The 21,960-nt window shown below is 43.1% G+C and overlaps 1 protein-coding gene across 2 annotated transcripts in view; it reads left to right on the top strand.

Moving 5' to 3' along the window:
- pfkla (phosphofructokinase, liver a) overlaps window positions 1–21,960 on the top strand; it is a 66,801-nt gene that overhangs the window by 27,530 nt on the left and 17,311 nt on the right. For both annotated transcript variants that reach the window (XM_042306843.1, XM_042306844.1), the window contains 10 exons: window positions 3,016–3,205; window positions 3,434–3,599; window positions 6,541–6,585; window positions 6,704–6,812; window positions 13,901–13,996; window positions 15,238–15,330; window positions 16,369–16,494; window positions 16,728–16,792; window positions 20,383–20,446; window positions 20,845–20,991. In XM_042306843.1, coding sequence (XP_042162777.1) covers window positions 3,016–3,205; window positions 3,434–3,599; window positions 6,541–6,585; window positions 6,704–6,812; window positions 13,901–13,996; window positions 15,238–15,330; window positions 16,369–16,494; window positions 16,728–16,792; window positions 20,383–20,446; window positions 20,845–20,991 — 1,101 coding nt within the window. The remainder of the gene's footprint in view (window positions 1–3,015; window positions 3,206–3,433; window positions 3,600–6,540; window positions 6,586–6,703; window positions 6,813–13,900; window positions 13,997–15,237; window positions 15,331–16,368; window positions 16,495–16,727; window positions 16,793–20,382; window positions 20,447–20,844; window positions 20,992–21,960) is intronic.

The following is a 21,960-nucleotide window of genomic DNA, read 5'->3' as shown; positions in this document are numbered from 1 at the left end:
AGACTGAACGACTGGGTCGAGTCCCATAGATACAGAACATAAAGACTGAACGACTGGGTCGAGTCCCATAGATACAGAACATAAAGACTGAACGACTGGGTCGAGTCCCATAGATACAGAACATAAAGACTGAACGACTGGGTCGAGTCCCATAGATACAGAACATAAAGACTGAACGACTGGGTCGAGTCCCATAGATACAGAACAAAAAGACTGAACGACTGGGTCGAGTCCCATAGATACAGAACAAAAAGACTGAACGACTGGGTCGAGTCCCATAGATACAGAACAAAAAGACTGAACGACTGGGTCGAGTCCCATAGATACAGAACAAAAAGACTGAACGACTGGGTCGAGTCCCATAGATACAGAACAAAAAGACTGAACGACTGGGTCGAGTCCCATAGATACAGAACATAAAGACTGAACGACTGGGTCGAGTCCCATAGATACAGAACAAAAAGACTGAACGACTGGGTCGAGTCCCATAGATACAGAACAAAAGACTGAACGACTGGGTCGAGTCCCATAGATACAGAACAAAAAGACTGAACGACTGGGTCGAGTCCCATAGATACAGAACAAAAAGACTGAACGACTGGGTCGAGTCCCATAGATACAGAACATAAAGACTGAACGACTGGGTCGAGTCCCATAGATACAGAACAAAAAGACTGAACGACTGGGTCGAGTCCCATAGATACAGAACATAAAGACTGAACGACTGGGTCGAGTCCCATAGATACAGAACAAAAAGACTGAACGACTGGGTCGAGTCCCATAGATACAGAACAAAAAGACTGAACGACTGGGTCGAGTCCCATAGATACAGAACAAAAAGACTGAACGACTGGGTCGAGTCCCATAGATACAGAACAAAAAGACTGAACGACTGGGTCGAGTCCCATAGATACAGAACAAAAAGACTGAACGACTGGGTCGAGTCCCATAGATACAGAACAAAAAGACTGAACGACTGGGTCGAGTCCCATAGATACAGAACATAAAGACTGAACGACTGGGTCGAGTCCCATAGATACAGAACAAAAAGACTGAACGACTGGGTCGAGTCCCATAGATACAGAACAAAAAGACTGAACGACTGGGTCGAGTCCCATAGATACAGAACAAAAAGACTGAACGACTGGGTCGAGTCCCATAGATACAGAACAAAAAGACTGAACGACTGGGTCGAGTCCCATAGATACAGAACAAAAGACTGAACGACTGGGTCGAGTCCCATAGATACAGAACAAAAAGACTGAACGACTGGGTCGAGTCCCATAGATACAGAACAAAAAGACTGAACGACTGGGTCGAGTCCCATAGATACAGAACAAAAAGACTGAACAACTGGGTCGAGTCCCATAGATACAGAACATAAAGACTGAACGACTGGGTCGAGTCCCATAGATACAGAACATAAAGACTGAACAACTGGGTCGAGTCCCATAGATACAGAACATAAAGACTGAACGACTGGGTCGAGTCCCATAGATGCAGAACAAAAAGACTGAACGACTGGGTCGAGTCCCATAGATACAGAACAAAAAGACTGAACGACTGGGTCGAGTCCCATAGATACAGAACAAAAAGACTGAACGACTGGGTCGAGTCCCATAGATACAGAACAAAAAGACTGAACGACTGGGTCGAGTCCCATAGATACAGAACAAAAAGACTGAACAACTGGGTCGAGTCCCATAGATACAGAACATAAAGACTGAACGACTGGGTCGGGTCTATAGATACAGAACAAAAAGACTGAACGACTGGGTCGAGTCCCATAGATACAGAACAAAAAGACTGAACGACTGGGTCGAGTCCCATAGATACAGAACATAAAGACTGAACGACTGGGTCGGGTCTATAGATACAGAACATAAAGACTGAACGACTGGGTCGGGTCTATAGATACAGAACATAAAGACTGAACGACTGGGTCGCGTCTCTGGCAACCGAACCGATAGAATAAACGACCAGACGGCTTGGGTAGCAACCCTAGATTTGAGTCGGAACTATATATTGTGGAAGGATGAAATAGTATGAATAAATTAATCAAAATAACTTTTGTAAATTTATGTAAATGAATTTATGTAAATTATTTTAATAATTATTTATTTAATATTTTGGTAACCCATTGTATAAATGTGATAATGCCCCACACCTCCTCCAAACACCGTCTTCTCGGGCATTATCAGTTAAATGTTTATTCTCAGAGTTGTCCTAATGCTGTGTGAAGACCGACTGAATGTCCCTCCCTGTCCAATGAATGTTGTGTTGTATAGCCTGTACATGTTATGTGTGGGTCTACTGCTATCCATTGCCATAGTTGTATACATTGCTATGGTGCTTTCCATTACAATGCAGGTGTTAACTATTAGTCTGGAATGCTGTTTTTCATTTAAAAGCGCTGCATAGTCAATCCAACATCTCCATTGGCCGTGCACCTTTTACATATGGCATCTGCAGAAGTGTTGCAGACCAGACATGTTGTTATGGAAGTGACTTTCTGTTTATACAGGATCTTCCTCCCCCACCTACGGTCAACAAATCATGTCAATGCGGATCGATACAGAGTTCCGCATTGTTACAAAATTAGGTAGGCTCACGCCGATGCGGCGCGGAGCTCGATTTGGCCTCTGGAGGCTCCGTAATTGCGTCACACCCTCCGACCACATTTTCCACATTTTGGTTTTCAAGAAATGCAACATATACAATTTAGCTAGCTAGACAAAAACCAGCAACAACGCATCAATTGGCTTTTAGTGTCAAACTGTGATATTAACTATTGCTACCTCAGCCCTGCTAAATATATTTGCTTTGATTGAAAATCTGCTGTTTCTGTGTTCCATAGGTTGACTGCATCCATTCTTCTTTGCTAAAGTGTACTCTATAGTATAACCATCACATGGAGGGAGAGAGGGAATTACACCAGATAGGGCAGACTGACCCTAGATCCCCAGCGCATAGATACTGGAGACTGACTGTGGTCTCCTTCGGTCTCTCCCTCAGGGTGGCACGGTGATCGGCAGTGCTCGCTGTAAGGTCTTCACCACGCGGGACGGTCGCCTGGCAGCAGCCTTTAACCTGGTGAAGAGAGGCATCACCAACCTGTGTGTGTGTGGAGGAGACGGCAGCCTCACCGGAGCTAACATCTTCAGGACCGAGTGGACTGGACTGCTGGCTGAACTGGTTCAGAAAGGTACACACACACGCGCCCACACCCACACCCACACACACACACACTCTCTGTCTCTTAATAAAATACTTATTCTGTAATGAACATATTATGCTTTATAGATCCTTGGCTTTTCCGAGTCATTTCACCATATTTTGGGTTAGGATATGGCATCCAGTATTTTTTACTCTGTGTGTGTGTGTGTGCGTGTGTGTGTGTGTGTGTGTGTGTGTGTGTGTGTGCGCCCTGCAGGCCGGATCACCGACACCCTAGCGAAGCAGCATGATCACCTGAACATCGTAGGGTTGGTTGGATCTATAGACAACGACTTCTGTGGGACAGACATGACCATAGGCGCTGACTCCGCCCTGCATCGCATCATGGAGATAGTGGACGCCATCACTACCACCGCACAGAGGTACACAGTTTAAACAGTTTACATGTTAGTCACTTAACAGACGCTCTTATCCAGAGACTTACCACAACACAGGTCTAGGACTGTGGGACGGCACAGGTCCAGGACTGTGGGGCGACACAGGTCTAGGACTGTGGGACGGCACAGGTCCAGGACTGTGGGGCGGCACAGGTCTAGGACTGTGGGACGGCACAGGTCTAGGACTGTGGGACGGCACAGGTCCAGGACTGTGGGACGGCACAGGTCCAGGACTGTGGGACGGCACAGGTCTAGGACTGTGGGACGGCACAGGTCTAGGACTGTGGGACGGCACAGGTCTAGGACAGTGGGGACGGCACAGGTCTAGGACTGTGGGACGGCACAGGTCTAGGACAGTGGGACGGCACAGGTCTAGGACAGTGGGACGGCACAGGTCTAGGAGAGTGGGACGGCACAGGTCTAGGACTGTGGGACGGCACAGGTCCAGGACTGTGGGACGGCACAGGTCCAGGACTGTGGGACGGCACAGGTCCAGGACTGTGGGACGGCACAGGTCCAGGACTGTGGGACGGCACAGGTCTAGGACTGTGGGACGGCACAGGTCTAGGACTGTGGGACGGCACAGGTCCAGGACTGTGGGACGGCACAGGTCTAGGACTGTGGGACGGCACAGGTCTAGGACTGTGGGACGGCACAGGTCCAGGACTGTGGGGACGGCACAGGTCCAGGACTGTGGGGACGGCACAGGTCCAGGACTGTGGGGCGGCACAGGTCCAGGACTGTGGGGCGGCACAGGTCCAGGACTGTGGGGCGGCACAGGTCTAGGACTGTGGGGCGGCACAGGTCCAGGACTGTGGGGACGGCACAGGTCCAGGACTGTGGGGACGGCACAGGTCCAGGACTGTGGGGACGGCACAGGTCTAGGACTGTGGGGCGGCACAGGTCCAGGACAGTGGGGACGGCACAGGTCTAGGACTGTGGGGCGGCACAGGTCCAGGACAGTGGGGACGGCACAGGTCCAGGACTGTGGGGACGGCACAGGTCCGGACTGTGGGGACGGCACAGGTCCAGGACTGTGGGGACGGCACAGGTCCAGGACTGTGGGGACGGCACAGGTCCAGGACTGTGGGGACGGCACAGGTCCAGGACTGTGGGGACGGCACAGGTCCAGGACTGTGGGGACGGCACAGGTCCAGGACTGTGCATCCTATAAACAGGGTTCATACCAACATTGACAAGTTAAATTCAAGGACTTTCGGGGACTTTTTCAAGCTCTTCATTGTAATTTTCCTCAATGTTTTATAATGTATATAATTGTACATACAGGGCCTAATATAGACCCCCACCCCCCAAAATAAAAACATGCAAAAACTGTCCAATAGAAAGCAACCACTTCATGAATAATTGTTTTTAGGTGTTTCCAATGCATGGATATTCAAATTATTACTACATTCTAAAATATGTGACAACATTTTTCTGTGGCCTGTGTGGCTAATGCTAATACTTAATAAAGCCGTGAATAGTGACAGCATTAAAACCTCTTAGGATCCCTAGTGATCCCTTCCCACTCTAATCCCGTTAACGGGATTGATTTGACAACAGCCAAAATTCAAAAACAGAAATACTCATAATACAAATTCATAAAACATGGAAGTGTTATACATCAAAATAAAGCTTAACTTCTTGTTAATCCAGCCGCTGTGTCAAAACTTTACTGTGTAAGCAGACCATTTGATTATCTGAGGACAGCGCCCCACATACAATCACATGAAAATCAGATTTCAACCAGGCAGGTACGTGACAAAAGTCAGAAATAGCGATATAATTAATGCCTTTGAAGATCTTCTTCTGTTGGGATTCCAAAATGTCCCAGAAACATCACAAATGGTCCTTTTGTTCGATAAATTCCTTCTTTATATCCCAAAAATGTCAATTTATTTGGCGGTTTCAACTCGCCCAACATGCCTACAAAGTATCTAAACTTGGTCCAAACATTTCAAACAACGTTCCGAATCCAACCTTCGGTACCCTAAAACGTAAATAATCGATCACATGGCAGACGGGATACTGGGTTCAATACGGGAAAAAACAACATGCTGCGCGATCCAGGTCAAAGACTTGAGTCCATCTGAGTGACACATGGAAAGAACAGGACTACTTCTTCATTTCTCAAAAGAAAAACATCAACCAATTTCTAAAGACTGTTGACATCTAGTGGAAGCCATAGGAACTGCAACCAGGTTTCCCATAGAAAACGAAATTGAAAACACAGTGACCTAAAAAAAAAGTTTCCCTGGGATGGTTTGTCCTCGGGGTTTCGCCTGCCAAATCAGTTCTGTTATACTCAGACATTATTTTAACAGTTTTAGAAACTTTAGAGTGTTTTCGATCCAAATCGACTAATAATATGCATATCCTAGCTTCTGGGCCTGAGTAAAAGGCAGTTTACTTTGGGCACGCTTTTCATCCGAACTTGGAAAAAGTGCCCCCCTAGCCCAAAGAGGTTAAAACAAATGCCTTATTTACATAAGTATTCAGACCCTTTGCTATGAGACTTGAAATTGAGCTCAGGTGCATCCTGTTTCTACAATGAGATTGGAGTCCAACTGTGGTAAATTCAATTGATTGGACATGATTTGGAAAGGCACACACCTGTCTATATAAGTTGACAGTGCAACTTATATAGACAGTGGACAGTGCATGTCAGAGCAAAAACCAAGCCAAGAGTTCGAAGGAATTGTCCGTAGAGCTCCGAGACAGGATTGTATCGTGGCACAGATCTGGGAAAGCGTACCAAAAAATGTCTGCAGCATTGAAAGTAAAGTGACGAGACAATCGTGATTATATAATAAACAGAGTAGCAGCAGCATGTGTAAGTTCAATTCTTAAATTCAATGACAACATTAATGTGGTTTGTACTAAATTGCTTTTAAAATCAGTTCTGAGTAAAGAGTTTATTTTACAGCCACCAGCGTGCATTTGTCCTGGAGGTCATGGGACGTCACTGTGGGTAAGTTAAGTTCCACATGTTAATGTTGTGTTATTTTAGGGTCGTTGTTATGTATGACTATCCTCTGTAACCTCTCTAAAACAGGCCATTCCATTACATTAATGTTCTCTCTCTACAGGTATCTAGCGTTGGTGTCTGCTCTGGCCTCCGGAGCAGACTGGCTCTTCATCCCAGAGGCTCCACCATTAGAGGGCTGGGAGGACCACATGTGTGCCCGCCTGGAGCATGTGAGACTGGGGCTGGGACTAGTTCTATATTCTATACTGTTCTATCCTGTTCTATTTTATTCTATACTGTTCTATCCTTTTCTATTCTGTTCTGTTCTATCCTGTTCTATTTTATTCTATACTGTTCTATCCTTTTCTATTCTGTTCTGTTCTATCCTGTTCTATTTTATTCTATACTGTTCTATCCTGTTCTGTTATATCCTGTTCTATTTTATTCTATACTGTTCTATCCTGTTCTGTTATATCCTGTTCAATTTTATTCTATACTGTTCTATTTTATTCTATACTGCTCTGTTCTATCCTGTTCTATTTTATTCTATACTGCTCTGTTCTATCCTGTTCTATTTTATTCTATACTGTTCTATTTTATTCTATTTTATTCTATACTGTTCTATTTTATTCTATACTGTTCTGTTCTCTTCTATCCTCTTCTATTTTATTCTATCCTATTCTATACTGTTCTATCCTGTTCTATTTTATTCTATACTGTTCTATCCTGTTCTATCCTGTTCTATTTTATTCTATCCTGTTCTATTTTATTCTATACTGCTCTATTTTATTCTATACTGCTCTATTTTATTCTATACTGTCCTATGTTATTCTATCCTGTTCTGTTTTATTCTATCCTGTTCTATTTTATTCTATCCTGTTCTATTTTATTCTATTTTATTCTATTTTTTCTATTTTATTCTATACTGTTCTTTCCTGTTCTGTTCTATTTTATTCTATTCTACATGGAACAAAAAATTGAAATGCAACAATTTCTAAGATTTTACTGAGTTACAGTTCATATAAGGAAATCAGTCAATTGAAATAAATTCATTAGACCCTAATCTATGGATTTCACATGACTGGGCAGGGGCGTAGCCATTGGTGAGCTAGGCCCAGCCAATCGGAATGGGTTTTTTCCCACAAAGGGGCTATATTACAGACAGAAATACTCGTCCTCAAACCAACACTTATTACATCAATCAAATGTATTTATACTGCCTTTTTAACATCATGTGAAATCATCAAAGTGATATACAGAATCCCAGCCTAAAACCACAACCAATGCAGATGTAGAAGCACAGTGGCTAGGAAAAACTCCCTAGAAAGGCAGGAACCTAGGAAGAAACCTAGAGAGGAACCAGGCTCTGAGGGGTGGCCAGTCCTCTTCTGGCTGTGCCGGTAGAGATTATAAGAGTACATGGCCATCAAGGCCAAGATGTTCAAACGTTTATAGATGACCAACAGGGTCAAATAATAATCACAGTGGTTGTAGAGGGTGCAACAGATCAGCACCTCAGGAGTAAATGTCAGTTGGCTTTTCATAGCTGAGCATTCAGAGGTCGAGAGAGAGAGCGAGAGGGAGAGAGGGGGAACACATTTAAGTTTACACAGGACACCAGATAAGATGACATAATTACAACAGATAGGACAGACTGACCCCAGCCCCCCGGCACATAGACTATTGCAGCATAGATACTGGAGGCTGAGACAGGGGGGGGTCGGGGGACACTGTAGCCCCGGCCAACCAGGCAGGATATAACCCCACCCACTTTGCCAAAGCACAGCCCCCACACCACTAGATGGATATCAACAGACCACCATCTGACTACCCTGAGACAAGGCTGAGTATAGTCCCCACACCACTAGCTGGATATCAACAGACAACCAACTTACTACCCTGAGACAAGGCTGAGTTTGGCCCAGGAAGATCTCCACCGCAGGAGCCCGAGTGGGCGCAAAACTGGACAGGAAGATCACGTCTGTGACTCAACCCACTCAAGTGATGCACCCCTCCGAGGGACGGCTGGAAGAGCCCCAGTAAGCCAGTGACTCAGCCCCTGTAATAGGGTCATAGGCAGAGAATCCCAGTGGAAAAAGGGGAACCGGCCAGGCAGAGTCATCAAGAGTGGTTAGTTACTCCAGTGCCTTGCCATTCACCTTCACACCCCTGGGCCAGACTACACTCAATCATATGACCCACTGAAGAGATGAGTCTTCAGTAAAGACTTAAAGGTCGAGACCGAGTGCATCTCTCACATGGGTGGGCAGACCATTCCATAAAAATGGAGCTCTATAGGAGAAAGCCCTGCCTCCAGCTGTTTGCTTAGAAATTCTAGGGACAATTAGGATGCCTGCGTCTTGTGACCGTAGCGTACGTGTAGGTATGTACGGCAGGACTAAATTGGAGAAACAGGTCGGAGCAAGCCCATGTAATGCTTTGTAGGTTAGCAGTAAAACCTTGAAATCAGCCCTTGCCTTGACAGAAAGCCAGTGTAGAGAGGCTAGCACTGGAGTAACATGATCCACTTTTTTGGTTCTAGTCAAGATTCTAGCAGCTGTGTTTTGCACTAACTGAAGTTTATTTAGTGCTTTATCCGGGTAGTCTAACCTAGAAGTGTCAAAAGCATGGATAAGCTTTTCTGCATCATTTTTTTACAGAAAAGTTCTGGTTTTTGCAATGTTACGAAGTTGGAAAAAGCTCTCCTTTAAATATTCTTGATGTGTTTGTCAAAAGAGAGGTCAGGGTCCAGCGTTTTGGGACTCAGTTCTTCATCAAAATGTACAGCTGTGTGGCGTCGGCATAGCAGTGGCATTGTGTTTACGAATGACATCGCAAACAGGTAGAATATATAGTGAAAACAATAGTGGTCCTAAAATGGAAACTTGAGGAACACCGAAACTTACCATTGATTTGTCAGAAGACAAACCATCCACAGAGACTAACTAATATCTTTCTGACTGTTGTCATCTAAGCCAGGCCGGAACTTGTCCGTCTCTCCAGAAGAATGTGGTGGTTGATGTTGTCAAAAGCAGCACTAAGGGGCCATGTTCTAAGTCACTGCATCTCAGTAACTACCCATGTGGATATCACTAAAAAGGGGGAAAAAGGACAAAAAACAAAGCAGCAGGTCAGGGAGGACAGACACAAAGGTCTGACGCCACTAAAAGCTCATTTACCACCTTCACGTGTGCATTCTCAGTGCTGCATGTTGCATTTATATTTTTGTTCAGTATATATTCTAGCCTCTTCTACACCTGCATTGCTTGCTGTTTGTGGTTTTAGGCTGGGTTTCTGTACAGCACTTTGACATCAGCTGATGTAAGAAGGGCTTTATAAATACATTTGATTTGATCTTCTGTTATACAGTGCATTCGGAAAGTCAAACCCCTTGACTTTTTTTCACATTTTGTAATGTTAAAGCCTTATTTATTATAATTGTAAATTCAATTTTAGAATAAGTTGATTGGACATGATTTGGAAAGGCACACACTTGTCTATATAAGGTCCCACAGTTGACAGTGCATGTCAGAGCAGAAACCAAGCCATGAGGTCGAAGGAATTGTCAATAGAGCTCTGAGACAGGATCGTGTCGAGGCACAGATCTGGGGAAGGGTACCAAAACATTTCTGCAGCATTGAAGGTCCCCAAGAACACATTGGTCTCCATCATTCTTAAATGGAATAAGTTTGGAACCACCAAGACTCTTCCTCGAGCTGTCTGCTCGGCCAAACTGGCAATCGGGGGAGAAGGGCCTTTGTCTGGGAGGTGACCAAGAAGTTGAAGGTCACTCTGACAGAGCTTCAGAGTTCCTCTGTGGAGATGGGAGGACCTTCCAGAAGGACTGTATCTGCAGCACTTTACCAATCAGGTGAAGTAAAATGCACATGACAGCCTGCTTGGAGTTTCCAAAAGGCACCTAAAGGACTCTCAGACCATGACGAACAAGATTCTTTGGTCTGATGAAACCAAGATTGAACTCTTTGGCCTGAATGCCAAGCGTCACGTCTAGAGGAAACCTGGCACCATCCCTACAGTGAAGCATGGTGGTGGCAGCAGCATGTTGTGGGAATGTTTTTCAGCAGCAGGACAACGACCCTAAGCACACAGCCAAGACAACGCAGGAATGGCTTCGGGACAAGTCTCTGAATGTCCTTCAGTGGCCCAGCAACAGCCCGGACTTGAACCCGATCTAACATCTCTGGAGAGACCTGAAAATAGCTGTGCACAAACACTCCCCATCCAACCTGACAGAGCTTGAGAGGATCTGCAGAGAAGAATGGGAGAAAATCCCCAAATACAGGTGTGCCAAGCTTGTAGCATCATACCCAAGAAGACATGAGGCTGTAATCACAACAAAGTTAAGAACAAATTCTTATTTACAATGATGCCCCCCCCCCCGACCAAACCCTCCCTTAACTCGGACAACACTGGGCCAATTGTGCGACTCCCTATGGTACTCCCGATCGCGGCCGGTTGTGACACAGCCTGGGAACGAACCAGGGTCTGTAGTGACGCCTTAGACAGCTGCACCACTCGGGAGAAAAGTCCTGAGTACAAGGTCTAAGTAGTTATGGAAATGTCATATTTCCAGGTTTTAATAATAAGGCTGTAACCTAACAAAATGAGGTCTGAATATTTTCCTTGGGCAGTGTACATGCAGTATATAGTCTGTTCTATACTCTGTTCTGTTACGTTCCCCAGTTTCTGTGTTGTGGTTTTGTATGTGTGTGTTTCAGGCTGGATTCCTATATTCTGTTCTATTCTAAATGCTGTTCTATTCTATGTCCTGGTTTGTTTTATTCTATATCCTGTTCTATTCTCTGTTCTGTTCTATATTCTGTTATGTGTTCTGTTCTAGATTATTTTCTGTTCTATATTCTGTTATGTTCTATTCTGCTCTGTTCTATGCTCTGTTCTATTCTATATTTTGTTCTGCTTTGCTCTGTTCTATATTTTGTTATAATCTATGTTCTGTTTTGTTCTGCTCTATTCTGTTCTATTATATTCTATTCCGTTCTATTATATTCTGTTATATTATATTCTATATTCTGTTCTGTTATATTCTGTTCTGTTATATTCTATGTTCTGTTATATTCTGTTCTGTTATATTCTATATTCTGTTCTATTATATTCTATTCCGTTCTATTATATTCTGTTATATTATATTCTATATTCTGTTCTGTTATATTCTGTTCTGTTATATTCTATGTTCTGTTATATTCTGTTCTGTTATATTCTGTTATATTCTGTTCTGTTATATTATATTCTATATTCTGTTCTGTTATATTATGTTCTATTATATTCTATATTCTGTTCTATTATATTCTGTTCTGTTATATTATATATTCTGTTATATTATATTCTATATTCTGTTCTGTTATATTCTGTTCTATTATATTCTATGTTCTGTTATATTCTGTTCTGTTATATTCTGTTATATTCTGTTCTGTTATATTATATTCTATATTCTGTTCTGTTATATTATGTTCTATTATATTCTATATTCTGTTCTATTATATTCTGTTCTGTTATATTATATATTCTGTTCTGTTATATTCTGTTCTGTTATATTCTGTTCTGTTATATTCTGTTCTGTTATATTCTATATTCTGTTCTATTATATTCTGTTCTGTTATATTCTATATTCTGTTCTATTATATTCTGTTCTGTTATATTATATATTCTGTTCTGTTATATTCTGTTCTGTTATATTCTGTTCTGTTATATTCTGTTCTGTTATATTCTATATTCTGTTCTATTATATTCTGTTCTGTTATATTCTATATTCTGTTCTATTATATTCTGTTCTGTTATATTCTATATTCTGTTCTGTTATATTCTGTTCTATTATATTCTATATTCTGTTCTGTTATATTCTATATTCTGTTCTATTATATTCTGTTCTGTTATATTCTATATTCTGTTCTATTATATTCTGTTATATTCTGTTCTATTATATTCTGTTCTGTTATATTATATTCTATATTCTGTTCTGTTATATTATGTTCTATTATATTCTATATTCTGTTCTGTTATGTTCTGTTATATTCTATATTCTGTTCTATTATATTCTGTTATATTCTGTTCTATTATGTTCTGTTATATTCTATATTCTGTTCTATTATATTCTGTTATATTCTGTTCTGTTATATTCTATATTATGTTCTGTTATATTCTGTTCTATTATATTCTATATTCTGTTCTGTTATATTCTATATTCTGTTCTATTATATTCTGTTCTGTTATATTCTGTTCTGTTATATTCTATATTCTGTTCTATTATATTCTGTTCTGTTATATTCTATATTCTGTTCTATTATATTCTGTTATATTCTGTTCTGTTATATTCTATATTCTGTTCTGTTATATTCTGTTCTATTATATTCTATATTCTGTTCTGTTATATTCTATATTCTGTTCTATTATATTCTGTTCTGTTATATTCTATATTCTGTTCTATTATATTCTGTTATATTCTGTTCTATTATATTCTGTTCTGTTCAGTTCTGTTATATTCTGTTATATTATGTTCTATATTCTGTTCTATTATATTCTATATTCTGTTCTGTTATATTCTATATTCTGTTCTATTATATTCTGTTCTGTTATATTCTATATTCTGTTCTATTATATTCTGTTATATTCTGTTCTATTATATTCTGTTCTGTTATATTCTATATTCTGTTCTATTATATTCTGTTATATTCTGTTCTATTATATTCTGTTCTGTTCAATTCTGTTCTGTTATATTCTGTTATATTATGTTCTATATTCTGTTCTATTATATTCTATATTCTGTTCTGTTATATTCTGTTCTATTATATTCTATATTCTGTTCTATTATATTCTGTTCTGTTATATTCTATATTCTGTTCTATTATATTCTGTTCTGTTATATTCTATATTCTGTTCTATTATATTCTATATTCTGTTCTATTATATTCTGTTCTGTTATATTCTGTTCTATTATATTCTATGTTCTGTTCTGTTATATTCTATGTTCTGTTCTATTATATTCTGTTCTGTTCTGTTATATTCTATATTCTGTTCTATTATATTCTATATTCTGTTCTATTATATTCTATATTCTGTTCTGTTATCCTGTTCTGTTCTATTATATTCTATGTTCTGTTCTATTATATTCTGTTCTGTTATATTCTATATTCTGTTCTTTTTATATTCTGTTCTCTATTCTGTTCTGTTCTTTTCCATTCTGTTCTGAAGAGCCAAATACACTGAAAGACACTGGTGTAGTGTGTGTGCAGGGTGTCAGTAATATAGCAGTATGATGTGTGTGTGATGTGTTTGTGTGCAGAGTCGCAGTAAGGGCTCCAGACTGAACATAGTAATCATCGCTGAAGGGGCCATCAACCGAGCTGGTGAACCGATCTCTTCAAACTACGTCAAGGATGTACGTCTTTAAACAGCTCATTCCGTGTGCCTCTGTCTTTTTAGGAAACCCTGATAAACTGCATCAGTATTAATCACATAGTGACTTATTATACTTTGTGGGACCATGACAATGCATCCCAAATTTGACCCTGTTCCCTTTGTAGTGCACTATAAAGAGAACAGGATGCATCCCATGACTATATAAACATCTGTGTTCCGTTTGCTGACTTGACCTCGTTTCTCCATGTCAATTTCCTGGCTAACTGCTCCTCTCTCCATGTCTATTCTCTGATTGGCTGGCTGACTGCTCCTCTCTCCATGTCTATTCTCTGATTGGCTGGCTGACTGCTCCTCTCTCCATGTCTATTCCCTGACTGACTGGCTGACTGCTCCTCTCTCCATGTCTATTCCCTGACTGGCTGACTGCTCCTCTCTCCATGTCTATTCCCTGACTGGCTGGCTGATTGCTCCTCTCTCCATGTCTATTCTCTGATTGGCTGGCTGACTGCTCCTCTCTCCATGTCTATTCTCTGACTGGCTGGCTGACTGCTCCTTTCTCCATGTCTATTCTCTGACTGGCTGGCTGACTGCTCCTCTCTCCATGTCTATTCTCTGACTGACTGGCTGACTGCTCCTCTCTCCATGTCTATTCTCTGACTGGCTGACTGCTCCTCTCTCCATGTCTATTCCCTGACTGGCTGGCTGATTGCTCCTCTCTCCATGTCTATTCTCTGATTGGCTGGCTGACTGCTCCTCTCTCCATGTCTATTCCCTGACTGGCTGGCTGATTGCTCCTCTCTCCATGTCTATTCTCTGATTGGCTGGCTGACTGCTCCTCTCTCCATGTCTATTCTCTGACTGGCTGGCTGACTGCTCCTTTCTCCATGTCTATTCTCTGACTGGCTGGCTGACTGCTCCTCTCCATGTCTATTCTCTGACTGGCTGGCTGACTGCTCCTCTCTCCATGTCTATTCTCTGACTGACTGACCGACTGCTCCTCTCTCCATGTCTATTCCCTGACTGACTGCTCCTCTCGCCATGTCTATTCTCTAACTGGCTGGCTGACTGCTCCTCTGTCCATGTCTATTCTCTGACGGACTGGCTGACTGCTCCTCTCTCCATGTCTATTCTCTGACTGACTGACTGACTGACTGACTGACTGACTGCTCCTCTCTCCATGTCTATTCTCTGACTGACTGGCTGACTGCTCCTCTCTCCATGTCTATTCTCTGACTGTCTCTGTCTCATGTCTGTTTGTAGCTGGTAGTGAAGAGGCTGGGCTATGACACCCGGGTGACAGTCCTAGGTCATGTACAGCGAGGGGGAACACCCTCCGCCTTCGACCGGGTGCTGGTGAGTTCAGCTCCTTAACCCTTGTTATACTCTACCTGGAGGCCCCTACTGTACTGGAGGCCCCTACTGTACTGGAGGCCCCTACTGTACTGGAGGCCCCTACTGTACTGGAGGCCCCTACTGTACTGGAGGCCCCTACTGTACTGGAGGCCCCTACTGTACTGGAGGCCCCTACTGTACTGGAGCCACCCTACTGTACTGGAGGCCACTACTGTACTGGAGGCCCCTACTGTACTGGAGGCCCCTACTGTACTGGAGGCCCCTACTGTATTGTACTGGACTCCCCTACTGTATTGTACTGGAGGCCCCTACTGTACTGGACGCCCCTACTCTATTGTATTGGACTCCCCTACTGTATTGTACTGGACTCCCCTACTGGACTCTCCTACTGTACTGGACTCCCCTACTGTATTGGAGGCCCCTACTGTACTGGAGCCCCCAACTGTACTGGAGCCCCCTACTGTACTGGAGGCCACTACTGTACTGGACTCCCCTACTGTACTGGAGGCCACTACTGTACTGGAGCCCCCTACTGTACTGGAGCCCACAACTGTACTGGAGCCCCCTACTGTACTGGACTCCCCTACTGTACTGGACTCCCCTACTGTACTGGAGGCCACTACTGTACTGGAGGCCACTACTGTACTGGAGGCCACTACTGTACTGGACGTAGTGGAGTAGTGTGCTGTTCGGTTTAGATTGGAGTAGTGTGCTGTTCGGTTCAGATTGGAGTAGTGTGCTGTTCGGTTCTGATTGGAGTAGTGTGCTGTTCGGTTTAGATTGTAGTGAACGCAAGGTTCAGAATGTAAGAGTGGCGCTGTACCAGGTTGTGGACTGGCTGCGCCACTATGTTATTTAAAATAGGAAATACTATTTTATTTTGTATATTATTTTTTATAATTTCAGGCTCTAGATTGCAGGAAATGGCAGTTATAGGTGTTCCAAAAAATCTCTGATTCCAAAGGCCTACGGACCTCCCCTGTGGCCCGTACTCAGCAGCACCATCTTGTTAAGTCCTGTCCTGTTGTAATTCCACAGAGCAGTAAGGTGGGAGTGGAGGCTGTCGTCGCTCTGTTAGAGGCCACTCCAGAGACCCCAGCCTGTGTCATCGGCCTGTCAGGAAACCAGGCTGTCCGCCTGCCTCTTGTGGAGTGTGTACAGATGGTGAGGTATCTTCCTGTTTCAGAAGTGACGAAGCACTGACAAATTCTCCTAACAATAAACAGTCCTGAATGTTTTTGGTCCATGTCTGTAAATCTAATCCCTTTCACAGTTCCTCTCTCATACTCTGCAACAGAGCATTACAGTCTTACTGTTTGAGGGAGGGTAATGAGAGGGATTTGCACAAATCGAATTCTGACGATCATATGATTATATGATGTGTGTCTTGCCTGTAGACTAAAGAGGTTCAGAAGGCCATGAATGAAAAGAGGTTTGATGAAGCCATCCAACTGAGAGGAAGGTGAGAGATGTCAAATATCTTATGAATATGATACACAACGTGACCAAAAGTATCTGCTTGTTGAACATCTCATTCCAAAATCAAGAGTATTAATACATGGAGTTGATCCCCCCTTTGCTGCTATAACAGCCATAAGAGCATTGGTGTTGGGCGTTTTGGCCTGGCTCCTAGTCGGCGATCCAATTAATCCCAAAGGTGTTTGATGGGGTTGAGGTCAGGGCTCTGTGCAGGCTAGTCAAGTTCTTCCACACCGATTTCAAACACCATTTCTGTATGGCCCTCACTTTGTGCACAGGGGCATTGTCATGCTGAAACAGGAAAGGGACTTCCCCAAACTGTTGCCACCAAATTGGAAGCACAGAATCGTCTCGCATGTCATTGTATGCTGTAGAGTTAAGATTTCCCTTCACTGGAACTAAGGAGCCTAGCCCGAACCATGAAACAGCCCCAGACCATTATTCAGACCATTATTCCTCCTCCACCACCAAACTTTACAGTTGGCACAATTAATTTGGGCAGGTAGCTTTCTCCTGGCATCTACCAAATCCAGTTTTGTCCATCGGACACTTACAGTTGACCGGGGCAGCTCTAGCAGGTCAGAAATTCGACCAACTGACTTGTTGCAAAGGTGGCATCATATCATGGTGCCACGTTGAAAGTCACTGAGCACTTCAGTAAGACCATTCTACTGTCAATGTTTGTCTATGGAGATTGCATGGCTGTGTGCTCGGTTTTATCCACCTGTTATCAATGGGTGTGGCTGAAATCCACTAACTTGAATGGGTGTCCACATACTTTTGTACAGTGCCTTCTGAAAGTAGTCAGACCCTTGACTTTTTCCACATTTTCTTACATTACAACCTTATTCTAAAATGTATTACATAAAAAAATCCTCATCAATCTACACAATAACCAATAATGACAAAGCAAAAACATTGTCTGCTAATTCATAAAAACACAAAAAATGAAATATCACAAATGCATAAGTATTCAGACCCTTTACTCTGTACTTTTTTGAGGCACCTTTGGCAGCGATTACAGCCTTGAGTATGATGCTACAAGCTTGGCTCACATGTATTTGGGGAGTTTCTCCCATTGTTTGATTGGGTTCAAGTCTGGGCTCTGGCTGAGCCACTTAAGGACATTCAGAGACTTGTCCCGAAGCCACTCCTGCATTGTCTTGACTGTGTGCTTAGGGTTGTTGTCCTGTTGAAAGGTGAACCTTTGCCCCAGTCTGAGGTCCTGAGTGCTCTGGAGCAGGTTTTCATCAAGGATCTCACTGTACTTCGCTCTGTTCATCTTTGCCTCGATCCTGACTAGTCTCCCAGTCCCTGAAAAACATCCCCACAGCATGATGCTGCCACCACCATGCTTCACTGTAGGAATGGTGCCAGGTTTCCTCCAGACGTGAAGCTTGGCATTCAGGCCAAAGACTTCAATCAAGGTTTCATCAGACCAGAGACTAATCTTGTTTCTCATGGTCTGAGTCCTTTAGGTGCCTTTTGACAAAAACAAATTCCAAGTGGGCTGTCATGTACTGAGGTGTGTTACATAAGGGCCTGGTTGGTGGAGTGCTGCAGAGATGGTTATCCTTCTGGAAGGTTCTCCCATCTCCACAGAGAAACTCCGGAGCTCTCAGAGTGACCATTGGGTTCTTGGTCACCTCCCTGACCAAGGCCCTTCTCCCCCGACTGCTCAGTTTGGCCGGGCGGCCAGCTCTAGGAAGAGTCTTGGTGGTTCCAAACCTCTTCCATTGGAAAGCTGTCAAGGCAAAGGGTGGCTACTTTGAAAAATCTCAAATATAAAATATATTTTGATTTGTTGAACTCTTTTTTGGTTACTACATAATTCCAAATGTGTTATTTCATAGTTTTGATGTCTTCACTATTATTCTACAATGTATAAAATATTAAAAGTAAAGGAAAACACTGGAATGAGTAGGTGTGTCCAAACGTTTGACTGGTCCTGTATAAATATACAGTATTAGACTAACATAGATACAGCCCATACACACACCAGTCTCAACATCAACAGTGAAGAGGCCACTCCAGTATAATGGCCTTCTAGGCAGAGTTCCTCTGTCCAGTCTCAATGTCAACAGTGAAGAGGAGACTCCAGTATAATGGCCTTCTAGGCAGGGTTCCTCTGTCCAGTGTCTGTGTTATTTTGCCCATCTTAATCTTTTATTTTTTATTGGCCAGTCTTTGCAACCCTACCTAGAAGGCCAGCATCCCGGAGTCGCCTCTTCACTGTTGTGAATGGTGTTTTGCGGGTACTATTTAATGAAATTGCCAGTTGAGGACTTGTGAGGCGTCTGTTTCTTAAATTAGACACACTAATGTACTTGTCCTCTTGCTCAGTTGTGCACCGGGGCCTCCCACTACTCTTTCTATTCTGGTTAGCGACAGTTTGTGCAGTTCTGTGAAGGGAGTAGTACACAGCATTGTACGAGATATTCAGTTTCTTGGCAATTTCTCACATGGAATAGCCTTCATTTCTTCATTTCTCAGAACAAGAATAGACAGATGAGTTTCAGAAGAAAGTACTTTGTTTCTGGCCATTTTCAGCCTGTAATCGAACCCACAAATGCTGATGCTCCAGATACTCAACTGGTCTGAAGGCCAGTTTTCAGCTGTGCTAACTGTGGCAGACCAGGGGGTTTGGTGAAGATGTTTACACTGATCAGACACGAACAAAGTAGGATTAGCTGGGTTTCCAAGGGGGTTTATTAAATAATAAATCAAAAAGAAAAGGATAGGTCTCCCCCATGAGACTCTCCGGGTTACCGTCTTCTGGGCTCCGGGTCTTGCTGTATCCTGTCGGGCACACAAACTCAACTCTCTCGCCTTAGCTCTGGTAACCGTCTCCAACTACATGGAAGTCACCTCACTTCCCCCCAGTCCTCCCTGTGTCCTGCCCTTCTGGCAGCTTTATGGGGCTTGTACAGCTGGTGAACAATCAGCCCTTGATTACTCACCAACTCCCCCATCAGCCCTTGATTACTCACAAACTCCCCCATCAGCCCTTGATTACTCACCAACTCCCCAATCAGCCCCAATTAGTCCTGGGTGGAGAGCCCGTCGAGACCTGGCACGTCCAGCAGATGGAGCCATCGCTTAGTGATGTATCCTCCGTCTGTCACCAGGCCTCAACAAGTCTCCCCCTGGTGGCTGACCTGCTGTTTGCCACATAACATAATTTCAAAAGGGTTTTCTAATGATCAATTAGCCTTTTTAAAATGATAAACTTGGATTAGCTAACACAACGTGCCATTGGAACACAGGAGGGATGGTTGCTGATAATGCACCTCTGTACGCCTATGTAGATATTTCATTAAAGAATCTGACGTTTGCAGCTACAATAGTCATTTACAACATTAACCATGTCTACACTGTATTTCTGATCAATTTGATGACATTTTAATGGACAAAAAAAATAATTTTCTTTTAAAAAACAAAGATATTTTCTAAGTGACCTCAGCTTTTTGAAAGGTGGGGTATTATGGAGCATGTATGTAAATATGATATAATGAATGTGATATTAAGAACATTTGATAAATGTTTTCTGAATATGATTTCTTCTTTGTTTAGGAGCTTTGAGAACAACTGGAACATATACAAACTGCTTGCCTTTCAGAAGCCTGCTGTTACCAAGGTAATTTATTGTTAGATTTTTCCTTTATTTAACCAGGCAAGTCAGTTAAGCACAAGTTCTTATTTACAATGACGGCCTATCCCCGGCCAAACCTGGACGACCTGGGGCCAACAAATCTGTCGTTCTGCCCCTGAACAGGCAGTTAACCCACTGTTCCCAGGCCGTCATTGAAAATAAGAATTTGTTCTTAACTGACTTGCCTGGATAAATAAAGGTAAAAAAAAAAATTGTGCGGCCGGATGTGATACAGCCTGAATTTGAACCAGGGACTGTAGTGACGTCTCTTGCACTGAGATGCAGTGCCTTAGAACGCTGCGCCACTCGGAAGCCTTAATATTCACTGTGAGACATTACTCCCATGACATGGCTGTAGACTCCTCTGTCTCATCTTTCTTCAGAGCAACCACACGCTGGCGGTGCTGAATGTGGGTGCTCCAGCAGCAGGGATGAATGCAGCGGTCCGGTCGGCTGTCAGAGTGGCGCTGGCCTACGGTCACAAGGTCTACTCTGTCAACGACGGCTTCGAGGGGTTGGCCAATGGAGCGGTGAGGATATAGTCTCTTTAGGATACAACATTAAACATGCTATGGATGGATAGATGGATGGATGAAGAGAGAGACAGCAGTATTATCTAGTAGTAGTATGGATGGATGAAGGAGACAGATTGATTCAAATCAAATCAAATTTTATTTGTCACATACACATGGTTAGCAGATGTTAATGCTAGTGTAGCGAAATGCTTGTGCTTCTAGTTCCGACAATGCAGTAATAACGAACAAGTAATCTAACAATTCCAAAAAACTACTGTCTTATACACAGTGTAAGGGGATAAAGAATATGTACATAAGGATATATGAATGAGTGATGGTACAGAGCAGCATAGGCAAGATACAGCAGCCGATATCGAGTACAGTATATACATATGAGATGAGTATGTAAACCAAGTGGCATAGTTAAAGTGGCTAGTGATACATGTATTACATAAAGATGCAGTCGATGATATAGAGTACAGTATATACGTATGCATATGAGATGAATAATGTAGGGTAAGTAACATTATATAAGGTAGCATTGTTTAAAGTGGCTAGTGATATATTTACATCATTTCCCATCAATTCCCATTATTAAAGTGGCTGGAGTTGAGTCAGTGTCATTGACAGTGTGTTGGCAGCCGCCACTCAATGTTAGTGGTGGCTGTTTACCAGTCTGATGGCCTTGAGATAGAAGCTGTTTTTCAGTCTCTCGGTCCCAGCTTTGATGCACCTGTACTGACCTCGCCTTCTGGATGACAGCGGGGTGAACAGGCAGTGGCTCGGGTGGTTGATGTCCTTGATGATCTTTATGGCCTTCCTGTAGCATCGGGTGGTGTAGGTGTCCTGGAGGGCAGGTAGTTTGCCCCCGGTGATGCGTTGTGCAGACCTCACTACCCTCTGGAGAGCCTTACGGTTGAGGGCGGTGCAGTTGCCATACCAGGCGGTGATACAGCCCGCCAGGATGCTCTCGATTGTGCATCT

This window comes from Oncorhynchus tshawytscha, linkage group LG26 (assembly GCF_018296145.1).
Source record: "Oncorhynchus tshawytscha isolate Ot180627B linkage group LG26, Otsh_v2.0, whole genome shotgun sequence".
NCBI lineage: Eukaryota > Metazoa > Chordata > Actinopteri > Salmoniformes > Salmonidae > Oncorhynchus > Oncorhynchus tshawytscha.
Note: the sequence above shows the minus strand (reverse complement) of the source record. Positions and strands in the feature narration are given on the sequence as shown.